Source organism: Oncorhynchus gorbuscha, unplaced genomic scaffold (genome assembly GCF_021184085.1).
Source record: "Oncorhynchus gorbuscha isolate QuinsamMale2020 ecotype Even-year unplaced genomic scaffold, OgorEven_v1.0 Un_scaffold_2185, whole genome shotgun sequence".
Taxonomy (NCBI): domain Eukaryota; kingdom Metazoa; phylum Chordata; class Actinopteri; order Salmoniformes; family Salmonidae; genus Oncorhynchus; species Oncorhynchus gorbuscha.
The window spans coordinates 1-24,672 of record NW_025746759.1 but is presented as its reverse complement, the minus strand read 5'-3'; the positions used below and the strand labels follow the sequence as shown (position 1 = coordinate 24,672).

General features: G+C 42.6%; 1 protein-coding gene and 1 long non-coding RNA gene across 7 annotated transcripts in view; one reads left to right on the top strand and one right to left on the bottom strand.

Moving 5' to 3' along the window:
- The window catches only part of LOC124025125, a 30,663-nt gene extending 23,653 nt beyond the window's left edge, over positions 1 to 7,010 (bottom strand). Inside the window, exons 1-3 of the long non-coding RNA XR_006837154.1 lie at positions 6,685 to 7,010; positions 6,442 to 6,582; positions 6,170 to 6,312 (exon numbers count right to left, since the gene is read on the bottom strand). This is a non-coding gene — a long non-coding RNA (uncharacterized LOC124025125). The remainder of the gene's footprint in view (positions 1 to 6,169; positions 6,313 to 6,441; positions 6,583 to 6,684) is intronic.
- The window catches only part of LOC124025123 (melanophilin-like), a 28,534-nt gene extending 12,046 nt beyond the window's left edge, over positions 1 to 16,488 (top strand). For 4 of the 6 annotated variants that reach the window (XM_046338787.1, XM_046338786.1, XM_046338788.1 and 1 more), the window contains 13 exons: positions 3,970 to 4,082; positions 6,072 to 6,116; positions 6,319 to 6,380; positions 6,479 to 6,589; positions 6,687 to 6,807; positions 6,965 to 7,161; positions 11,222 to 11,308; positions 11,688 to 11,906; positions 14,417 to 14,593; positions 14,838 to 14,999; positions 15,245 to 15,298; positions 15,405 to 15,453; positions 15,549 to 16,488. In XM_046338787.1, coding sequence (XP_046194743.1) covers positions 3,970 to 4,082; positions 6,072 to 6,116; positions 6,319 to 6,380; positions 6,479 to 6,589; positions 6,687 to 6,807; positions 6,965 to 7,161; positions 11,222 to 11,308; positions 11,688 to 11,906; positions 14,417 to 14,593; positions 14,838 to 14,999; positions 15,245 to 15,298; positions 15,405 to 15,453; positions 15,549 to 15,595 — 1,444 coding nt within the window. In that variant the 3' untranslated portion in view covers positions 15,596 to 16,488. The remainder of the gene's footprint in view (positions 1 to 3,969; positions 4,083 to 6,071; positions 6,117 to 6,318; positions 6,381 to 6,478; positions 6,590 to 6,686; positions 6,808 to 6,964; positions 7,162 to 11,221; positions 11,309 to 11,687; positions 11,907 to 14,416; positions 14,594 to 14,837; positions 15,000 to 15,244; positions 15,299 to 15,404; positions 15,454 to 15,548) is intronic. The other 2 variants (XM_046338790.1, XM_046338792.1) reach the window with 1 other exon arrangement.
- Positions 16,489 to 24,672: the final 8,184 nt, after the last annotated feature.

The following is a 24,672-nucleotide window of genomic DNA, read 5'->3' as shown; positions in this document are numbered from 1 at the left end:
ATAGTGATAATATATAGTTAGAGAAGAGGGCCAACTCTTAGAAGGATAGTGATAATATATAGTTAGAGAAGAGGGCCAACTCTTAGAAGGATAGTGATAATATATAGTTAGAGAAGAGGGCCAACTCTTAGAAGGATAGTGATAATATATAGTTAGAGAAGAGGGCCAACTCTTAGAAGGCTAGTGATAATATATAGTCAGAGAAGAGGGCCAACTCTTAGAAGGATAGTGATAATATATAGTTAGAGAAGAGGGCCAACTCTTAGAAGGATAGTGATAATATATAGTTAGAGAAGAGGGCCAACTCTTAGAAGGATAGTGATAATATATAGTTAGAGAAGAGGGCCAACTCTTAGAAGGATAGTGATAATATATAGTTAGAGAAGAGGGCCAACTCTTAAAAGGATAGTGATAATATATAGTTAGAGAAGAGGGCCAACTCTTAGAAGGATAGTGATAATATATAGTTAGAGAAGAGGGCCAACTCTTAAAAGGATAGTGATAATATATAGTTAGAGAAGAGGGCCAACTCTTAAAAGGCTAGTGATAATATATAGTTAGAGAAGAGGGCCAACTCTTAAAAGGCTAGTGATAATATATAGTTAGAGAAGAGGGCCAACTCTTAGAAGGATAGTGATAATATATAGTTAGAGAAGAGGGCCAACTCTTAGAAGGCTAGTGATAATATATAGTTAAAGAAGAGGGCCAACTCTTAGAAGGATAGTGATAATATATAGTTAGAGAAGAGGGCCAACTCTTAAAAGGCTAGTGATAATATATAGTTAGAGAAGAGGGCCAACTCTTAGAAGGATAGTGATAATATATAGTTAGAGAAGAGGGCCAACTCTTAGAAGGATAGTGATAATATATAGTTAGAGAAGAGGGCCAGGACTATAGTTAGAGAAGAGGGCTCTAGAAGGCTAGGATAATATATAGTTAGAGAAGAGGGCCATAATATAGTGATAATATATAGTTAGAGAAGAGGGCCAACTCTTAGAAGGATAGTGATAATATATAGTTAGAGAAGAGGGCCAACTCTTAGAAGGCTAGTGATAATATATAGTTAGAGAAGAGGGCCAACTCTTAAAAGGATAGTGATAATATATAGTCAGAGAAGAGGGCCAACTCTTAGAAGGATAGTGATAATATATAGTTAGAGAAGAGGGCCAACTCTTAGAAGGCTAGTTAATATATAGTCAGAGAAGAGGGCCAACTCTTAGAAGGATAGTGATAATATATAGTTAGAGAAGAGGGCTCTTAGAAGGATAGTGATAATATATAGTTAGAGAAGAGGGCCAACTCTTAGAAGGATAGTGATAATATATAGTTAGAGAAGAGGGCCAACTCTTAGAAGGATAGTGATAATATATAGTTAGAGAAGAGGGCCAACTCTTAGAAGGATAGTGATAATATATAGTTAGAGAAGAGGGCCAACTCTTAGAAGGATAGTGATAATATATAGTTAGAGAAGAGGGCCAACTCTTAGAAGGCTAGTGATAATATATAGTCAGAGAAGAGGGCCAACTCTTAGAAGGATAGTGATAATATATAGTTAGAGAAGAGGGCCAACTCTTAGAAGGATAGTGATAATATATAGTTAGAGAAGAGGGCCAACTCTTAGAAGGATAGTGATAATATATAGTTAGAGAAGAGGGCCAACTCTTAGAAGGATAGTGATAATATATAGTTAGAGAAGAGGGCTCTTAGAAGGATAGTGATAATATATAGTTAGGAAGAGGGCTAGTGATAATATATAGTTAGAGAAGAGGGCCAACTCTTAGAAGGATAGTGATAATATATAGAGAAGAGGGCCAACTCTTAAAAGGCTAGTGATAATATATAGTTAGAGAAGAGGGCCAACTCTTAGAAGGATAGTGATAATATATAGTTAGAGAAGAGGGCCAACTCTTAGAAGGATAGTGATAATATATAGTTAGAGAAGAGGGCGAACTCTTAGAAGGCTAGTGATAATATATAGTTAGAGAAGAGGGCCAACTCTTAGAAGGATAGTGATAATATATAGTTAGAGAAGAGGGCCAACTCTTAAAAGGCTAGTGATAATATATAGTTAGAGAAGAGGGCCAACTCTTAGAAGGATAGTGATAATATATAGTTATAGAGAATAGAGCCAAGAGTCCTGTTCAGGTGACATGGTCAGGAAACTATTCTAGCTCTATGGGGTTCATATACATTCCATTGATGATGGGGTTCATATTGAGACTGGAGTGACTCTCCTAGCTCTATGGGGTTCATATTGAGACTGAAGTGACTCTCCTAGCTCTATGGGGTTCATATTGAGACTGGAGTGACTCTCCTAGCTCTATGGGGTTCATATTGAGACTGGAGTGACTCTCCTAGCTCTATGGGGTTCATATTGAGACTGGAGTGACTCTCCTAGCTCTATGGGGTTCATATTGAGACTGGAGTGACTCTCCTAGCTCTATGGGGTTCATATTGAGACTGGAGTGACTCTCCTAGCTCTATGGGGTTCATATTGAGACTGGAGTGACTCTCCTAGCTCTATGGGGTTCATATTGAGACTGAAGTGACTCTCCTAGCTCTATGGGGTTCATATTGAGACTGGAGTGACTCTCCTAGCTCTATGGGGTTCATATTGAGACTGGAGTGACTCTCCTAGCTCTATGGGGTTCATATTGAGACTGGAGTGACTCTCCTAGCTCTATGGGGTTCATATTGAGACTGGAGTGACTCTCCTAGCTCTATGGGGTTCATATTGAGACTGGAGTGACTCTCCTAGCTCTATGGGGTTCATATTGAGACTGGAGTGACTCTCCTAGCTCTATGGGGTTCATATTGAGACTGGAGTGACTCTCCTAGCTCTATGGGGTTCATATTGAGACTGGAGTGACTCTCCTAGCTCTATGGGGTTCATATTGAGACTGGAGTGACTCTCCTAGCTCTATGGGGTTCATATTGAGACTGGAGTGACTCTCCTAGCTCTATGGGGTTCATATTGAGACTGGAGTGACTCTCCTAGCTCTATGGGGTTCATATTGAGACTGGAGTGACTCTCCTAGCTCTATGGGGTTCATATTGAGACTGGAGTGACTCTCCTAGCTCTATGGGGTTCATATTGAGACTGAAGTGACTCTCCTAGCTCTATGGGGTTCATATTGAGACTGAAGTGACTCTCCTAGCTCTATGGGGTTCATATTGAGACTGAATTGACTCTCCTAGCTCTATGGGGTTCATATTGAGACTGGAGTGACTCTCCTAGCTCTATGGGGTTCATATTGAGACTGGAGTGACTCTCCTAGCTCTATGGGGTTCATATTGAGACTGGAGTGACTCTCCTAGCTCTATGGGGTTCATATTGAGACTGAAGTGACTCTCCTAGCTCTATGGGGTTCATATTGAGACTGAAGTGACTCTCCTAGCTCTATGGGGTTCATATTGAGACTGAAGTGACTCTCCTAGCTCCATGGGGTTCATATTGAGACTGGAGTGACTCTCCTAGCTCTATGGGGTTCATATTGAGACTGGAGTGACTCTCCTAGCTCTATGGGGTTCATATTGAGACTGGAGTGACTCTCCTAGCTCTATGGGGTTCATATTGAGACTGAAGTGACTCTCCTAGCTCTATGGGGTTCATATTGAGACTGGAGTGACTCTACTAGCTCTATGGGGTTCATATTGAGACTGGAGTGACTCTCCTAGCTCTATGGGGTTCATATTGAGACTGGAGTGACTCTCCTAGCTCTATGGGGTTCATATTGAGACTGGAGTGACTCTCCAAGCTCTATGGGGTTCATATTGAGACTGAAGTGACTCTCCTAGCTCTATGGGGTTCATATTGAGACTGAAGTGACTCTCCTAGCTCTATCGGGTTCATATTGAGACTGGAGTGACTCTCCTAGCTCTATGGGGTTCATATTGAGACTGAAGTGACTCTCCTAGCTCTATGGGGTTCATATTGAGACTGAAGTGACTCTTGTGTTTACCTTGCAGGGTCCTGAAAATTGGAACAGTGGGATGGTACCATGACAACGTGCGCACCCGTTTCAAGCGCTTCGGCAGTGCCAAGGTGATGAAGTCTCTTTACAAGCGACTCAATGGAGAGGGTGGGTTCTTTTTGTTTGATTATTGATTCATTGTGCATACTTCTAAATGTAATCACATGTTACAGTTGTGGTTGTTGTTGAGAGTGTCCAAGTGTCACATTTTGGTCACCAAATGATCAGGAGTGTGACACATGGCTGGCTGTAATGAAGAGTCACATGGTAGGGCCTGTAATTGACACCGGGGTGACACAGCCATGCTATGATGACATATGGTCACCACTGGCAGCTGGTGGGAGGAGCTATAAGAGGACGGGCTCATTGTAAACAGAATGGTATCAAACACATTAAACATATGGAAACCACATGTTTGACTCCGTTCCATTGATTCCATTCCAGCCATTACAATGAGCCTGTCCTCCTATAGCTCCTCCCACCAGCCTCCACTAATGGTTACATGTAGCGTTCTAGAACTGGGAACAGTGTTCTAGAACTGAGTGACTGTTGTCTGTTCTGTATTCTAACAGTCCTCTTGACCCAGACCTCACATAGGACGAAGAGATGATTTGAAGTACAGTACCAGTCAAAAGTTTGGACACACCAACTCATTCAAGGGTTTTTCTTTATTTTGACTATTTTCTACATTGTAGAATAGTGAAGACATCAAAACTATGAAATAATCTAGAATCATGTAGTAACCAAAAAGTGTTAAACAAATCAAAATACATTTTCGATTCTTGCCTTGAAGACAGCTTTGCACACTCTTGGCAGCTTTGCACACTCTCAACCAGCTTCACCTGGAATGCTTTTCCAACAGTCTTGAAGGAGTTCCCACATATGCTGAGCACTTGTTGGCTGCTTTTCCTTCACTCTGCGGTCCAACTCATCCCAAACCATTTCAATTCGGTTGAGGTCAGGTGATTGTGGAGGCCAGGTCATCTGATGCAGCACTCCATCACTCTCCTTCTTGGTCAAATGGAGGTGTGTTTTGGGTCATTGTCCTGTTGAAAAGCAAATGATGGTGCCACAAAGGGCAAACCAAATGGGATGGCGTATTGCTGCAGACTGCTGTGGTAGCCATGCTGGTTAAGTGTGCCTTGATCATCCATTCATCCAGATCATCCAGATCATCCATTCACCTACTCTGCGTCTCATAAAGACGTGGCGATTGGAACCAAAAATCTCACATTTGGATTCAACAGACCAAAGGACAGATTTCCAACGGTCTAATGTTCAGTGCTCATGTTTCTTGGCCCAAGCAAGTCTCTTCTTATTATTGATATCTTTTAGTAGGGGTTTCTTTGCAGCAATTCGACCATGAAGGCCTGATTCACGCAGTCTCCTCTGAACAGTTGATGTTGAGATGTGTCTGTTACTTGAAGTCTGTGAAGCATTTATTTGGGCTGCAATTTCTGAGGCTGTTAACTCTAATGAACATATCCTCTGCAGCAGAGGTAACTCTGGATCTTCCTTTCCTGTGGCGGTCGTCATGAGAGCCAGTTTCATCATAGCGCTTAATGGTTTCTGTGACTGCACTTGAAGAAACTTTCAAAGTTCTTGAAATGTTCCGGGTTGACTGACCTTCATGTCCTAAAGTAATGATGTCCTCTCGTTTCTCGTTGCTTATTTAAGCTGTTCTTTCCATAATATGGACTTGGTCTTTTACCAAATAGGGCTTCTGTATACCACCTCTACCTTGTCAGAACACAACTGATTGGCTCAAATGCATTAAGAAGGAAAGTAATTCCACAAATGAACTTTTAACAAGGAACCCCTGTTCATTGAAATGTATTCCAGGTTACTACCTCATGAAGCTGGTTGAGAGAATGCCAAGAGTGTGCAAAGCTGTCATCAAGGCAAAGGGTGGCAACTGAAGAATCTCAAATATAAAATATATTTTGATTCCATATGTGTTATTTTATAGTTTTGATGTCTTCACTATTATTGTAATATGTATAAAATAGTAAAAATAAAGATCTTGGAATGAGCAGGTGACTGGTACTGTCTATATAACTATTAATAACAGAATATCACTTCTCTCTGTCTGCACAGGCGCCCGTCGTGACAGTGACACACAAAGCATGCCTGATTTCCGCAGTAAGTAGAATAGACGAAGGCAATGGGAAAAATATATCAATATTTCAACATACCTGAAAACTGCTTAACCCTGTGGTACTTTTGCATATCATAGTGGAGTTGACAACACCAGCATAAGCACTATGATATGCAAACGTAACAAGGGGTTACACAATTTGAGAAGAAAAGAAGTCACCCCTTCTTCTCCCTCTCTCCCCTGTAGATGACAGGTACAATGGTCATGATGAGGACTATGCAGAAGCAGAAGCTCAGCGATACAAAATGGTAAACAGTTTCTCCTCTCAATATCGTTCTGGAGAAACTGGATATCATATCCCAGACTCACCACTTCTCTTTATGTCTCCATCCTGTTGTTCTGTCAGATGCGAAAGAACAAGCGCCTGCTCTCTGTTCATCCCATGGACTTGGATGTGGATATAGAAGAGTATTTTCCACCCCACTCTCGCACTCACTCTCGTCGACAATCCTACCAGGTAGACGGACAAAACAGTCCTGGTTTCTACTAGCCAAAAGTAGTGTATTGTGGGAATAGGGGGTTATTTAAGGTTGTGATGGTTATGTCACCTACAGCAGATCCAGGAGGAGCGAGGTGGTGGTCACCGGGGTGACATGGAGTTCATGGATTCCATGCAGCAACAACAACACCGCATGAACCGTAGGAAGAGCCTGGATAGGTACAACATGCGCCCTGGTAAGCAACAAGCACACACACACTCCCACACAAACACAGACATTAAATCAGAGCTGGTTAGTTTGCGATGTAATGGCATTACAATACTAAAACAACAGTAATCTCACGCCAAACCGACATTTTGTAATATAACCTGAGCTAAAGCGATGGTCCTCAGACGATGGGCAGTATGGGATGGTGCGTGCCCGCTCCCTATCCAAGATCAGCTCCTCTATGAACCGCCAACACTATGTGGACACGTCAGAAGAGGAGGAGGGAGGGCGCAACACCATGTACCAGACCCCCTATCGCCGACGCCCTTCCTACAGCCGAGTTGGCTCTCACGAGAACCTGCAGGCCCCAACACAACAACCGGTAGGATGTGTGTTGGTGTGTGTGTGTGTGTGTGAGAAGGAGAGAATGAAATAGAGCTGAAACAGAGATGAGACAGATGACGTCTCTCTCCACTATTAAACTACCCTGACATGAGACAGATGACATCTCTCTCCACTATTAAACTACCCTGACATGAGACAGATGACGTCACTCTCCACTATTAAACTACCCTGACATGAGACAGATGACGTCTCTCTCCACTATTAAATGACCCTGACATGAGACAGATGACGTCTCTCTCCACTATTAAACTACCCTGACATGAGACAGATGACGTATCTCTCCACTATTAAACTACCCTGACATGAGACAGATGACGTCTCTCTCCACTATTAAACTACCCTGACATGAGACAGATGACGTCTCTCCACTATTAAACTACCCTGACTTGAGACAGATGACGTCTCTCTCCACTATTAAACTACCCTGACATGAGACAGATGACGTCTCTCTTCACTATTAAACTACCCTGACATGAGACAGATGACGTCTCTCTCCACTATTAAACTACCCTGACATGAGACAGATGACGTCTCTCTCCACTATTAAATTACCCTGACATGAGACAGATGACGTCTCTCTCCACTATTAAACTACCCTGACATGAGACAGATGACGTCTCTCTCCACTATTAAACTACCCTGACATGAGACAGATGACATCTCTCTCCACTATTAAACTACCCTGACCCTGACATGAGACAGATGACGTCTCTCCACTATTAAACTACCCTGACATGAGACAGATGACGTCTCTCTCCACTATTAAACTACCCTGACATGAGACAGATGACGTCTCTCTCCACTATTAAACTACCCTGACATGAGACAGATGACATCTCTCTCTTCACTATTAAACTACCCTGACATGAGACAGATGACGTCTCTCCACTATTAAACTACCCTGACATGAGACAGATGACATCTCTCTCCACTATTAAACTACCCTGACCATAGAAAATGAGCCACATTAACTGAGAAACAAGGGTGGGCTTGTCCTTCCACTCAAGCCTGGGAAGATGGATTTCAAACACTGTTGGGCTGATTTACATTGTACATGTATTTATTGGAAGTTTTGTGTCTCAAGTGATGCATGCTGGGGTTTTTAGTGGATTGAACTTCAGAGAGCAGAACAAAGACAACTTTGTTTCTTGATTTGGATAATTAAAGATTTTTTTAAATTTTTATTTTATTTTATTTTACCTTTATTTAATTAACCAGGAAGGCAAGTTGAGATCAAGTTCTCATTTACAATTGCGACCAGGCCAAGATAAAGCAAAGCAGTTCGACACATACAACAACACAGAGTTACACGTGGAGTAAAACAAACATACAGTCAATAATACAGTAGAAACAAGTCTATATACGAGCAAATGAGGTGAGATAAGGGAGGTAAAAATAAAAAGGCCACGGTGGCGAAGTAAATACAATATAGCAATTAAAAACACTGGATTTGCAGTAGGTGAATGTGCAAAGTAGAAATACTGGGGTGCAAGGGAGCAAAATAAATAAATAAATACAGTAGGGGGTGAGGTAATTGTTTGGGCTATTTATAGATGGGCTATGTACAGGTGCAGTGATCTGTGAGCTGCTCTGACAGCTGGTGCTTAAAGCTAGTGAGGGAGATAAGTGCTTCCAGTTTCAGAGATTTGTGTAGTTCATTCCAGTCATTGGCAGCAGAGAACTGGAAGGAGAGGCGGCCAAAGGGGGAATTGGCCCTGGGGGTGACCAGTGAAATACACCTGCTGGAGCGCATGCTACGGGTGGGTGCTGCTATGGTGACCAGCGAGCTGAGATAAGGCGGGACTTTACCTAGCAGTGTCTTGTAGATGACCTGGAACCAGAGGGTTTGGCGACAGGTATGATGCGAGGGCCAGCCAACGAGAGCGCACAGGTCGCAGTGGTGGGTAGTGTATGGGGCTTTGGTGATAAAACGGATGGCACTGTGATAGACTGCATCCAATTTGTTGAGTAGGGTGTTGGAGGCTATTTTGTAAATGACATCGCCAAAGTCGAGGATCGGTAGGATGGTCAGTTTTACAAGGGTATGTTTGGCAGCATGAGTGAAGGATGCTTTGTTGCAAAATAGGAAGCTAATTCTAGATTTAACTTTGGATTGGAGATGTTTGATGTGAGTCTGAAAGGAGAGTTTACAGTCTAACCAGACACCTAGGTATTTGTAGTTGTCCACATATTCTAAGTCAGAACCGTCCAGAGTAGTGATGCTGGATGGGCGGGCAGGTGTAGGCAGCCATCGGTTGAAGAGCATGCATTTATTTTTTACTTATATTTAAGAGCAGTTAGAGGCTACGGAAGGAGAGTTGTATGGCATTGAAGCTCACCTGGAGGGTAGTTAACACAGTGTCCAAAGAAGGGCACACTGAACTCTATCGGAAAAGTAGTTGGTGAACCAGGCGAGGCAATCTTTTGAGAAACTGAGGCTGTTGAGTCTGCTGATGAGGATGTGGTGATTGACAGAGTCGAAAGCCTTGGCCAGGTCAATGAATACGGCTGCACAGTATTGTTTCTTATCGATGGCGGTTATGATGTCGTTTAGGACCTTGAGCGTGACTGAGGTGCACCCATGACCAGCTCTGAAACCAGATTGCATAGCAGAGAAGGTACGGTGGGATTCAAAATGGTCGGTAATCTGTTAACTTGGCTTTCGAAGACCTTAGAAAGGCAGGGTAGGATAGATATAGGTCTGTAGCAGTTTGGGTCAAAAGTGTCCCCCCCTTTGAATAGGGGGATGACCGCAGCTGTTTTCCAATCTTTGGGAATCTCAGACGACACGAAAGAGAAGTTAAACAGGCTAGTAATAGGGGTGGCAATAATTTTGGCAGATCATTTTAGAAAGAAAGGGTCCATATTGTCTAGCCCGGCTGATTTGTAGGGGTCCAGATTTTGCAGCTCTTTCAGAACATCAGCTGACTGGATTTGGGAGAAGGAGAAATGTGGAAGGCTTGGGCGAGTTGCTGTGGGGGGTGCAGTGCTGTTAACCGGGGTAGCGGTAGCCAGGTGGACAGCATGGCCAGACGTAGAAAAATGCTTATTGAAATTCTCAATTATGGTGGATTTATCGGCGGTGACAGAGTTTTCTATCCTCAGTGCAATGGGCAGCTGGGAGGAGGTGCTCTTATTCTCCATGGAATTTACAGTGTCCCAGAACCTGTTTGAGTTTGTGTTGCAGGAAGCAAATTTCTGCTTGAAAAAGCTAGCCTTGGCTTTTCTATGCATGTGTATATTGGTTTCTTACTTCACCGAAAAGTTGCATATCACGGGGGCTGTTCGATGCTAATGCAGAACGCCACAGGATGTTTTTGTGCTGGTTAAGGGCAGTCAGGTCTGCAGAGAACCAAGGGCTATATCTGTTCCTGGTTCTACATTTTTTGAATGGGGCATGCTTATTTGAGATGGTAGGAAGGCATTTTGAAAGAATAACCAGGCATCCTCTAACTGAAGGGATGAGGTCAATATCCTTCCAGGATACCCCAGCCAGGTCGATTAGAAAGGCATGCTTGCTGAAGTGTTTCAGGGAGCGTTTGACATTGATGAGTGGAGGTCGTTTGACCACTGACCCATTACGGTGTCTTTGGAGGGCAAGCTGGTTAGGTTGATATCTATGAGGGTGCCCGTGTTTATGGTTTTGGGGTTGTACCTGGTAGGTTCATTGATAATTTGTGTGAGATTGATGGCAACAAGCTTAGATTGTAGGATGTAGAATAGGGTGTCTCTCCTGTCATTTTGTATTGGTCTCACCTCACTTGGTCTCACCTCACTCCTCTCCTGTCATTTCGTATTGGTCTCACCTCACTTGGTCTCACCTCACTCCTCTCCTGTCATTTTGTATTGGTCTCACCTCACTTGGTCTCACCTCACTCCTCTCCTGTCATTTTGTATTGGTCTCACCTCACTTGGTCTCACCTCACTCCTCTCCTGTCATTTTGGTCTCACCTCACTGGTCTCACCTCACTCCTCTCCTGTCATTTTGTCTCACCTCACTTGGTCTCACCTCACTCCTCCCTGTCATTGTGATACAGGTCAACGCGCTAAACAAGCGAATGTCAGCCATAGAGAGTCTCCTGAACCGGCTGGAGTCCAAGATGACTCTACCCCCCGACGATGAGGTAAGAAAGGGTTAAAAACCTTACTACTGCTCTCCTAACAGAGCTTCTTATTGCTTATTGCCTAACCCTTTCTTGGAATAATCATATTAGAGAGAATCACAGCTGTTCATCAAAGGGTAACTTGTTAGCTAACTCTGGCCTTAACCTGTTGTTGCCCAACTAGAGTTGGGACATAAGCAATTCAACTCCTAAACATTCAAGTCTTAAACTGACGAGAACCTAGATGGAACTGACCCCAACCCTGTTTCTGTCCACCTGGAATAAAGTCAAGAAAACTGCCCAGAACAGAGTTCACTGGAGATGCACTGTTGAGGCTCGAGGTTCCACTAGCAGCAAAATGGAAAATAGTCTAGTAAGTCAAACCTGCTTGTATCCACAGGAGACGCCCCCGACCGCTGCACAGATAGAGGAGGAGAAGCTGAGGAGGAAGCTGAGCGAGCTGGCAGGGAACATCAGTGTTCCGTCCTCCGACGAGGAAGCAGGAGGGGGGAAGAAGACCCCTTTATTAAAGAGGGCCGCTGTGAAGAGTAACCTCCCAGTCCTCCCCCTAGAGCCCCTCAGTTCCTCCAGCGATGAGGGGCCCACCGAGGCTCAGCAGGTGAATTTTGGGGGTCCTGTTACCCTGTTACATCTCAGACACACACCAAAAAGCTGTAGCGGAGGTGATAGGATCCAACCACTGATGTGTATAAACCCTGGATTGCTGATGCTATGTAATGGCCAATGAGATGTTTTCAAGCCCCCTGCCTCCATATTGGGACTCTTCCATAGGAGAACTACATAGGAGAACTACTTAGGAGAACTCCATAGGAGAACTACATAGGAGAACTACATAGGAGAACTACATAGGAGAACTACATAGGAGAACTACTTAGGAGAACTACATAGGAGAACTACATAGGAGAACTACATAGGAGAACTACATAGGAGAACTACTTAGAGAACTCCATAGGAGAACTACATAGGAGAACTACATAGGAGAACTACATAGGAGAACTACATAGGAACTACATAGGAGAACTACATAGGAGAACTACATAGGAGAACTACATAGGAGAACTACTTAGGAGAACTACATAGGAGAACTACATAGGAGAACTACATAGGAGAACTACATAGGAGAACTACATAGGAGAACTACATAGGAGAACTACATAGGATAACTACTTAGGAGAACTCCATAGGAGAACTACATAGGAGAACTACTTAGGAGAACTACATAGGAGAACTACATAGGAGAACTACTCCATAGGAGAACTACATAGGAGAACTACATAGGAGAACTACATAGGAAAACTACTTAGGAGAACTCCATAGGAGAACTACATAGGAGAACTACTTAGGAGAACTCCATAGGAAAACTACATAGGAGAACTACATAGGAGAACTACTTAGGAGAACTCCATAGGAAAACTACATAGGAGAACTACATAGGAGAACTACATAGGAGAACTACATAGGAGAACTACATAGGAGAACTCCATAGGAAAACTACATAGGAGAACTACATAGGAGAACTACATAGGAGAACTACATAGGAGAACTACATAGGAGAACTACATAGGAGAACTACTTAGGAGAACTCCATAGGAAAACTACATAGGAGAACTACATAGGAGAACTACATAGGAGAACTACTTAGGAGAACTCCATAGGAAAACTACATAGGAGAACTACATAGGAGAACTATTAGGAGAACTCCAGGAAAACTACATAGGAGAACTACATAGGAGAACTACATAGGAGAACTCCATAGGAGAACTCCATAGGAAAACTACATAGGAGAACTACATAGAGAACTACCACATTAATTAGGAGAACTACATAGGAAAACTACATAGGAGAACTACATAGGAGAACCACATAGGAGAACTAGGAGAACCACATAGGAGAACTAAATAGGAGAACTCCTATCCAGGAGAACTCCACTACATAGGAGAACTACATAGGAGAACTACCTCCATAGGAGAACTCTTCCATGGGAATGAATGGAATTCTACAGTATTTCAATAAAATGTATCAAGAACAAAATAACATGTATTTAGGTATTTCTTTGTTGTAGTGGGGACAATATCATTAGTACAACAACAACAATAAATATTTTAAGGAATACATTTTGTATTTTTATGTTCAGTTCACATGAAATAAATGTGTTTTTGTTTTTTTGTATTTTTTTACCCCTTTTTCTCCCCAATTGTTGGTAAGTCTTGTCCCATCGTTGCAACTCCCCTACGGACTTGAGAGAGGTGAAGGTCGAGAGCCATGCGTCCTCCGAAACTCGACCATGCCAAGCTGCACTGCTTCTTGACATACTGCTTGCTTAACCCGCCACAATGAGTCACGAGAGCGCAATGGAACAATGACATCCCGGCCTGCCAAACCCTCCCTGAACCCGGACGACGCTGAGCCAATTGTGCGCCGCCTTATGGGTCTCCCAGTCACGGCCGGCTGCAACACAGCCTGGGATTGATCCCGGGTCTGTAGTGACGCCTCCAGCATTGTGATGCAGTTCCTTAGACAGCTGCGACACTTGGGAGGCCCCACATAATGTCATTGAAACGTATGCATTAAAGTGTCTGTAATAGAATATACTTGTCAAAAACCAATGTAGACATTAATAAATGCAGGGGAGTACCAAAATGGCCGTATGGTGGCATCAAAACAACACCCCTGTCAGTCATCTAGGGTTTACATCATTGGCTCCAACCAGGGACCTCTCGTACGCAGAGCTAACATCTTAAAACAATCCCTATCACTCTTTCTAGCACTAATACTCACACTTGTCTTTTCTCACTCGCACTTCAGCACTTTGCTGATAGCTGCTTTACTGAGGAAAAGTTGGACTTACTATGACTGTGATATGTGGTTGCACCAACCGTCAGTCCCTCTGGATAAGAGTCTCTTGCTAAATGACCGCAATGTCAATGTAAATGTCTTCACCATTAGACCAAGACAAAATCCTTGTGGTCTCAGGGTGACATGTGGGCTAGCAAGTCTCAGGCAGGGCTACCTGATCACGAAAGTGTGATTCCAAATCACCTCCGCTACATATAGGAGACGTAGGTACTTTCCCACCGGCTAATTTCTGTTCCCTTACATGGCTTTCAGAGATCCACCGCGGCGGCCCTCTGTGACATCACCAAAGAGTTTCTAAGAACCATTAATGCCGCTGAAAGCGCCATGAACGAGTACTTCCCCTCAATAACGTCTAATGACAGCCCTATGATAACTGACGTGGCTGACGTAAGGAAAGCAGCTGAGTCTTACAGAGAACTTGAGGAAAATGTAAGCTTAAAAATCACACTCTTTTCCTCCTAAGCAATCATAATCCAATCAAAATAGCTGTGTGTCAAGTGTAGGTCTGGAGCCTTTTCTTTAAAGCATGCGAAGAGACGTCTTGTGTTGTCTTAAAGCAGAGATTCGCTTTGTATTCCAAGCAGTCTGGAAACTGTTAGCTTGCTAATGGTGTTTGGTTAGCAGCTCGTCTGTAAGGGTACATTTGTGGTGGTTGTCCTGTGCCCTGTTCCAGGTGTACATGACCTCAGGGAAGTCCTTTGATCTGGAGAAGAAGCTGAGGCATCTGGAGCAGAGTGCCAAGAACCGCTTCGGAGGGGCCACAGACTCGGAGCTGTCTGACCTGGAGGACGTGGTGGCTCTGACTGCACATCGGGTCCAGAGCACTGAGAGTGAGGTAGGTGACGAGGCTCTACTGCGGATTCTACTGAGCAGGCTTTCTACTCAACAGGGATGTGCTGTATGGACTGAAAAGCACACTGTGAACTGTAGATTTCCAAGAACCATTGTGGCCTACAGAGACGCATGAAGAAATAACAATAAAACACAAGAGCTCGTTTAGTTGATCTATTATTTTCAGATAACTTGTTTTCCTTCAGAAGGGGTGTAATTTGTACTTTCTGTCTTTTCCTTCTCTCTTAGGTGTCTGATTTGGAGAACAAACTTGCTGCTCTAAGGGCCTCAGGGAAGAAAAAGGTGAGTATGTTGTGCAGTTCAATAATTCTCTTCAGACCCTCTTGGCTTGCTTTGATGCTTATTGTTGTCGCATGCTGTTGTCTAAAACAACTATTCTATCTGACAGATATCAGGTTCACAGAACAGGAAAAGGTTTAACCAAGACTTCCCCACAAGTAAGGCCCAAAGCATATTGTGATGCCCCTAATATGTTGTCTTTCAGTCCTGACCAACTGTGCTTATGACCATCTCCTCTTGTTTCCACCATCAGAACCCAGCAACGGCTCAGGATCCCTACGGAAATCCAATCACATGTAGAATGACTGTACGACGAATACGCCCAATGAAACTGTCTGTATTGTCTTAGTTACTGAAATATACCTTCAACCTTATCTGTCACTGATCCACTGTATATCTGATGTAAATCTCATATTCACATTGTTACAGTATGTTAATGGTATAACCACACCCACAATGCACAGTAGTTCTGTGCTGTAAAAGCAGGCTACACCATAGCTGTGTTCAATGCAAAAACAACCCTGGTTTACTGCCTGAAAGTCATACGCATTATAAAGTATCCTCTCAGTCTCAATGTCTCTGATGTCTAAACTCATGAAATGCTCTGATGTGATTGGTCAAAAGGGCAATTTGTGGGGAAAAGATATCAGAATTGGGCTTCCTGCTGCAAAACAGTCTAAGTTTCCTGATTTAAAAGATGAATCTGTGCCATATAGGCTACCAATATTCAAGCAGAGGCCAAGGTGACTTTCTGTGTTAAAATGGAGTTTGATTAGTGAACACTGGTAAAGTGGTAGTTACTGTAGACTATCATGACCTAGTCTAATAATGACCTTTTGGGTTGCATGGGATTCTGGGAAACAAGCACCACGACTTACTATCTTACATCACCAACTGTGTTACATTCAAATAACAGAGTGTCTGTTACATATTGTCTTAGTACATATCTTTCTGAAAAAGTGAAATGTTGTCTTGACACTGACCAGACAAATATGATATGAAATAACAAGTTATCTAGTCTGGATAATGATCTCTGTTTTCTCTCAATTCATATAAAAAAATATGTCTGAAACCGTTTTCAAGACAATTATAAATATTGCAGTAGGATGAATATATATATATATATACTGTATCATTTGAAAAGCTGCAGTGCGTTGTGTTGTCACTGGGCTTCTGCTTCTAATAAATTGTATCACATCTGTTTGAGTGTTTCTATTCTGAGGGGATCTTAACATACACTACAGGTAAGAAGGCCCGTTCTGCCATGCCCATATTGGTATAGTGATTGCAGGCAGACACGTGCTGCCACCTAGTGACACAGCGTTTTCACATTCATACATTATTGCTTTTTAAACAAACACGTGTACTTTTAAGATTTCGATTAGACTGTAATAACATATCAATGACACTAAAAACATCAATTAAACTGTAAGACCATATCAATGCACTCCACACTGCCCTTTCCCACCTGGACAAAAGGAACGCCTATGTGAGAATGCTGTTCATTGACTACAACTCAGCGTTCAACACCATAGTGCCCTCAAAGCTCATCACTAAGCGTGGTCCTGTAGCTCAGTTGGTAGAGCATGGCGCTTGTAACGCCAGGGTAGTGGGTTCGATCCCCTGGACCACCCATACGTAGAATGTATGCACACATGACTGTAAGTCGCTTTGGATAAAAGCGTCTGCTAAATGGCATATATTATTATTATATTACTAAGCTAAGGGCCCTTGGACTAAACACGCCCCCAGGTGGTAAGGGTAGGTGACAACACATCCGCCACGCTGATCCTCAACACAGAGGCCCCTCAGGGGTGCATGCTCAGTCCCCTCCTGTACTCCCTGTTCACTCATGACTGCACTGCCAGGCATGACTCCAACACCATCATTAAGTTTGCTGATGACACAACAGTGCTATGCCTGATCAACGACAACGATGAGACAGCCTATAGGGAGGAGGTCAGAGACCTGGCAGTGTGGTACCAGGACAACAACCTCTCCCTCAATGTGAGCAAGACAAAGGAGATGATTGTGGACTACAGGAAAAGAAGGACCGAGCACGCCCCTATTCTCATTGACAAGGTTGTAGTGGAGCAGGTTGAGAGCTTCAAGTTCCTTGGTGTCCACATCACCAACAAACTAACATGGTCCAAGCACACCAAGACAGTCGTGAAGAGGACACGACAAAAACTATTCCCCCTCAGGAGACTGAAAAGATTTGGCATGGGTCCTACAGCTGCACCACCGAGAGCATCCTGACTGGTTGCATCACTGCCTGGTATGGCAACTACTCAGCCTCCAAACGCAAGGCACTACAGAGGGTAGTGCGTACCTTCCAGTACATCACTGGGACCCAGCTTCCTGCCATCCAGAACCTCCTCTCTATACCAGGCAATGTCAGAGGAAGGCCCTAACAATTGTCAAAGACTCCAGCCACCCCAGTCATAGACTGTTCTCTCTGCTACCGCATGGCAATCAGTACTAGAGCGTCAAGTCTAGGTTCAAGAGGCTCCTAAATAACTGCTACCCCAAAGCCATAAGACTCCTGAACAGCTAATCAAATGGCTACCCAGACTATTTACATTACCTCCCCTCCCCCCGGAACGCTGCTGCTACTCTCTGTTATTATCTATGCATAGTCACCTTAATAACGCTACCTCCATGTACATATTACCTCAATTACCTCGACACCGGTGCCCCTGCACATTGACTCTGTACTGGTACCCCTGTATATAGCCTCCACATTGACTGTGTACTGGTACCCCCTGTATATAGCCTCCACATTGACTCTGTGCCGGTACCCCCTGTATATAGCCTCCACATTGACTGTGTACTGGTACCCCCTGTATATAGCCTCCACATTGACTCTGTACCGGTACCCCCTGTATATAGCCTCCACATTGACTCTGTACCGGTACCCCCTGTATATAGCCTCCACATTGACTGTGTACTGGTACCCCCCCCTGTATATAGCCTCCACATTGACTCTGTGCCGGTACCCCTGTATATAGCCTCCACATTGACTCTGTACCGGTACCCCCTGTATATAGCCTCCACATTGACTGTGTACTGGTACCCCTGTATATAGCCTCCACATTGACTCTGTGCCGGTACCCCCTGTATATAGCCTCCACATTGACTGTGTATATAGCCTCCACATTGACTCTGTGCTGGTACCCCTGTATATAGCCTCCACATTGACTCTGTCTGTGCCGGTACCCCCTGTATATAGCCTCCACATTGACTCTGTGCCGGTACCCCCTGTATATAGCCTCCACATTGACTCATTGACTCTGTGCCGGTACCCCTGTATATAGCCTCCACATTGACTCCTGTATATAGCCTCCACATTGACTCTTGACTCTGTGCCGGTACCCCCTGTATATAGCCTCCACATTGACTCATTGACTCTGTGCCGGTACCCCTGTATATAGCCTCCACATTGACTCATTGACTCTGTGCCGGTACCCCTGTATATAGCCTCCACATTGACTCATTGACTCTGTGCCGTACCCCCTGTATATAGCCTCCACATTGACTCATTGACTCTGTGCCGGTACCCCTGTATATAGCCTCCACATTGACTCATTGACTCTGTGCCCCCCCTGTATATAGCCTCCACATTGACTCATTGACTCTGTGCCGGTACCCCCTGTATATAGCCTCCACATTGACTCATTGACTCTGTAATGGTACCCCCTGTATATAGCCTCCACATTGACTCATTGACTCTGTAATGGTACCCCCTGTATATAGCCTCCACATTGACTCATTGACTCTGTGCCGGTACCCCCTGTATATAGCCTCCACATTGACTCATTGACTCTGTAATGGTACCCCCTGTATATAGCCTCCATTGACTCATTGACTCTGTAATGGTACCCCTGTATATAGCCTCCATTGACTCTGTAATGGTACCCCCTGTATATAGCCTCCACCTGACTCATTGACTCTGTAATGGTACCCCCTGTATATAGCCTCCACATTGACTCATTGACTCTGTAATGGTACCCCCTGTATATAGCCTCCACATTGACTCATTGACTCTGTAATGGTACCCCTGTATATAGCCTCCACATTGACTACCCCCTGTAATGGTACCCCTGTATATAGCCTCCACATTGACTCATTGACTCTGTAATGGTACCCCCTGTATATAGCCTCCACATTGACTCATTGACTCTGTAATGGTACCCCCTGTATATAGCCTCCACATTGACTCATTGACTCTGTAATGGTACCCCCTGTATATAGCCTCCACATTGACTCATTGACTCTGTAATGGTACCCCCTGTATATAGCCTCCACATTGACTCATTGACTCTGTAATGGTACCCCCTGTATATAGCCTCCATTGACTCATTGACTCTGTACCCCCTCATTGACTCTGACTAAATGGTACCCCCTGTATATAGCCTCCCACATTGACTCATTGACTCTGTAATGTTATTAGCCTACATTGCTGCTCTTTAATAATTTCCACATTGACTCATTGACTCTGTAATGGTACCCCCTGTATACAGCTCCACTATTGTTATTTACTGCTGCTCTTTAATAATTTCTTATTCTTATCTCTTACTTTTTTATATGTATTTTCTTTAAAACTGCATGGTTGGTTAAGGGCTTGTAAGTAAACATTTCCCTGTAAAGTCTACTACTGTTGTATTTGGTGCATGTGACAAATACATTTAATTTGATCTGAATGACACTAGAAAACATCAATTCAACTGCAGTAACATATGAATTACACTAAACAAACAATCATTCAGGACAAATCTGTCATCTGTCCTCACTACAGGATGGGAGACCAGATGCTGCTGGAAATGGTGTTGGAGGGCCAGTAAGGAGGCATTCTTTCCTCTGGTCCCCAAAAATATCCCAAATTCCCGCCCTCAGGAGACTGATTGGGGACACTGCCCTGTGTAGGGTGCTGTATTTTGGATGGGACGTTAAACGGGTGTCCTGATTCTCTGAGGTCATTAAAGATCCAATGGCACTTATCGTAGGAGTGTTAACCCTGGTGTCCTGGTTAAATTCCCAAGCTGTCCCTCATACCATCACGGTCACTTAATCATCCCCAGCTTACAATTGGCTCATTCATCCCCCTCCTCTCCCCTGTAACTATTCCCCAGGTCGTTGCTGTCAATGAGAACATGTTTTTAGTCAATTTACATTTACATTTAAGTCATTTTAGTCAATTTATCCTGCGACTTACAAATTGAAACCTGGTAAAAAAGTGGTGGTTAGAGCATTAGGCCAGTAACTGAAAGGTTGCTAGATCAAAACCCTGAGCAGACAAGGTCAAATCTGTCGTGAACTGTTCCTAGGCTGTTCCACTGTTCCTAGGCCGTCATCGTAGTTAAATGAAATATAGGAAGTGATTTCCCCGCAGTAGCTATGGATTGGCACTGAGCTCAGGTCTTATCTTTAGGGGAGTAATTTCCCACCAGTTCCTATGGATTGGCACTGAGCTCTCAGGTCTTATCTTTCTCCACTAGAGGGAGTAATTTCCCACCAGTTCCTATGATTGGCACTCAGCTCTCAGGTCTTATCTTTCTCCACTAGAGGGAGTAATTTCCCACCAGTTCCTATGGATTGGCACTCAGCTCTCAGGTCTTATCTTTCTCCACTAGAGGGAGTAATTTCCCACCAGTTCCTATGGATTGGCACTCAGCTCTCCGGCATAAACAGAAGGCGTTCATCTAGTTTACTGACTAGACATGAGGTCAGAGTTAACGTTACAGATTAAAATAGTCTGATATTATAATTCAGGTTTGAATCAGAAATGCATATAAATAAAGGAGTAAGATGAACACAGCTATTCAGAGAATTGCCATACAGTCCTATGCCACAATTTTGACATGGCAAGTGAGATTTATTTGGTTGAACTCAGTGCTGACCTTCCTTCTAAAATAGCAGTAGGATAATAGTCTGTTCGCATCGAGACTATTGGAGACGTCTAAAAGACCGTGTCAACTGAACGCCCTGCTTCGTGCATTCCAGGGTAATTCCATTCGGGTCATTAGACTACAGAATATTTGTTAAGGCATCACACCATTCTCAAGCTATACGATACATTCTGAACGAAAACACCACAAAGGAACTGCTTTGACTATTGTATGACCAGTAAAATTCGACTGTTTGGAGGACACCCATCCCGTCCATACTGCGGCCACCATCTATCTCCAGCAGGCTCGAGGCTCTGCCCCGGAACGTGTATTCATCCCGCTGTGGTCATCATCCGGGATTGCGCTGCAATAAAACTTTCGTCCATCTGCTTTGACATCTCGGCGACTCCCGCGTTCTCTGCTAAAGCGAAGAACGAGGACATTATTCATTCAATGGCTATTAGGTCTTACCTACAGAACGATTATTTATCAGGCTCGTTTGTGTTTTTTTTTTTTTTTCATACCGAAACTATGATATGATGACAATTGCCTAGGATTAGCTAGATGACAATTCGTTTTCTAATGTTCCCAAAGAGGAAGCATGATGCTATGAGGGTGTTTTGACACATCAAAGTGACGCGTGTGATGTTAGTTGTTTATCAGCAACAGGAATCAGGATATTCGTAATGCAGTTTGTTACGTTTGAAGGCGGTTACATTGAAACAATGTACCATAATGGCATCACGTCTCGTGCCTGGGAAGCGAATTGATGATGGATTGTTGTTACATTGTAGCTACCCGATTGTAATAGTTTACTTCTTTTGCGTGTTATTGGTGAGCTATTTTTCCATTACGTGGAGATGGTGATTATATTTTCCAGCGTGCCCTTCATCGTCATCATTCGACTCCTGTGTTCCATTTTTGAACTTCTTCGAGGCTGACACGTATGCTACAGTAAGGATTTTATCACAGAATACACAAACATGGGAACTCAGATTACTGGCACTGGAAGAAAAGAATCCCCAACAGGGAGAGACTGACCGCAGAGGACGATGCCCTCAATCAAATCGCTCGAGAGGTAAGTTTTGGGATATGTTTTTTTCTTTCTTATTTTGGGAGGCAATGCTCGTCATACTGCGCCAAACCTATTCCACGGAGTGCCTTCAATTTAAGCCTATGTTATACATATAGATATTATGTCAACATAAAGACACGAGCATGTCTATCATACATGTAAAGTATAGCCTAGACCAGACGTTCCCGACCTGGGGCAGTAGGACCCCTGGGGGTACTTGGCCTATCCACAGGGGGTATTTATGAAGACCCTTGAGACTATAACCTTACTGGTAAAATGCACACGAGGGGGTACTTCAGGGGTACTCCGGACAGAGCTAAATTTAGTTGGTGGTATAGTAACCGAAAAAGGTTGGGAACCACTAGCCTAGGCTACACTAGGACTATTCAAAAAGCATGCATCAGTTGCTGCAGCCCCACACCCTCCGCAACTGACGAACACAGCGTGGTAATTATTATTCACTGGGGGTAATGGATGTGTCTCGTGCTGCCTCTCCGATGCTGTATGCAAGACATTCCCTGGACTAACAGACAAAGACGCATTATTTGTAAAAGGAAACACGGACATTGTTTGCTTGGCCTACATAAACTGGCATGTGGCTGGACAGTGGATCAAAGTGACACAATGAATGGGGGATTGTTGAGGGGTAAATTGCTTGATAAAGACAGATGGGGATGACCTTCGTGGCAAGGACACGTTTGCACGTTGAAATGGGTACCAACTGTAATGTCAGACTTCCTAGCTATTGATCCATGTCCTATTCATCTTTCACCTATCATCTATCACCTGTCATCTGTCACCTATCATATATCATCTATCATCTATCATCTATCATCTATTCATCTATCATCTATCATCTATCATCTATCACCTGTCATCTGTCACCTATCATATATCATCTATCATCTATCATCTATCATCTATCATCTATTCATCTATTCATCTATCATCTATTCATCTATCATCTATCATCTATTCATCTATCATCTATTCATCTATTCATCTATTCATCTATCATCTATCATCTATCATCTATCATATATCATCTATTCATCTATCATCTATCATCTATTCATCTATCATCTATTCATCTATTCATCTATCATCTATTCATCTATTCATCTATTCATCTATCATCTATTCATCTATTCATCTATCATCTATCATCTATTCATCTATTCATCTATCATCTATTCACCTATCATCTATCATCTATCATATATCATCTATTCATCTATTCATCTATCATCTATCATCTATCATATATCATCTATTCATCTATCATCTATTCATCTATCATCTATTCATCTATCATCTATTCATCTATTCATCTATCATCTATCATCTATCATCTATCATATATCATCTATTCATCTATTCACCTATCATATATCATCTATTCATCTATCATCTATTCACCTATCATCTATCATCTATCATATATCATCTATTCATCTATTCACCTATCATCTATCATCTATCATATATCATCTATTCATCTATTCACCTATCATCTATCATCTATCATATATCATCTATTCATCTATCATCTATCATCTATCATCTATCATATATCACTATCATCTATTCATCTATCATATCATCTATCATCTATCATCTATTCATCTATCATCTATCATCATCTCTATCATCTATTCTATCATCTATCATCTATTCATCTATTCATCTATCATCTATCATCTATCATCTATCATATATCATCTATCATCTATCTATCATCTATTCATCTATCATCTATTCATCTATTCATCTATCATCTATTCACCTATCATCTATCATCTATTCATCTATCATCTATTCATCTATTCATCTATTCATCTATCATCTATCATCTATCATCTATCATCTATTCATCTATCATCTATCATCTATTCATCTATTCATCTATCATCTATCATCTATCATCTATCATCTATTCATCTATCATCTATCATCTATCATCTATCATATATCATCTATCATATTCATCTATCATCTATCATCTATTCATCTATTCATCTATCATCTATCATCTATTCATCTATTCATCTATCATCTATCATCTATCATCTATCATCTATCATCTATTCATCTATCATCTATTCATCTATTCATCTATCATCTATCATCTATTCATCTATTCATCTATCATCTATCATCTATTCATCTATCATCTATTCATCTATCATCTGTCACCTATCATCTATCATCTATCATCTATTCATCTATTCATCTATCATCTATCATCTATCATCTATCATCTATCATCTATTCATCTATCATCTATTCATCTATCATCTGTCACCTATCATATCATCTATCTATCTATTCATCTATCATCTATCATCTATCATCTATTCATCTATCATCTATTCATCTATCATCTATCATCTATTCATCTATTCATCTATCAT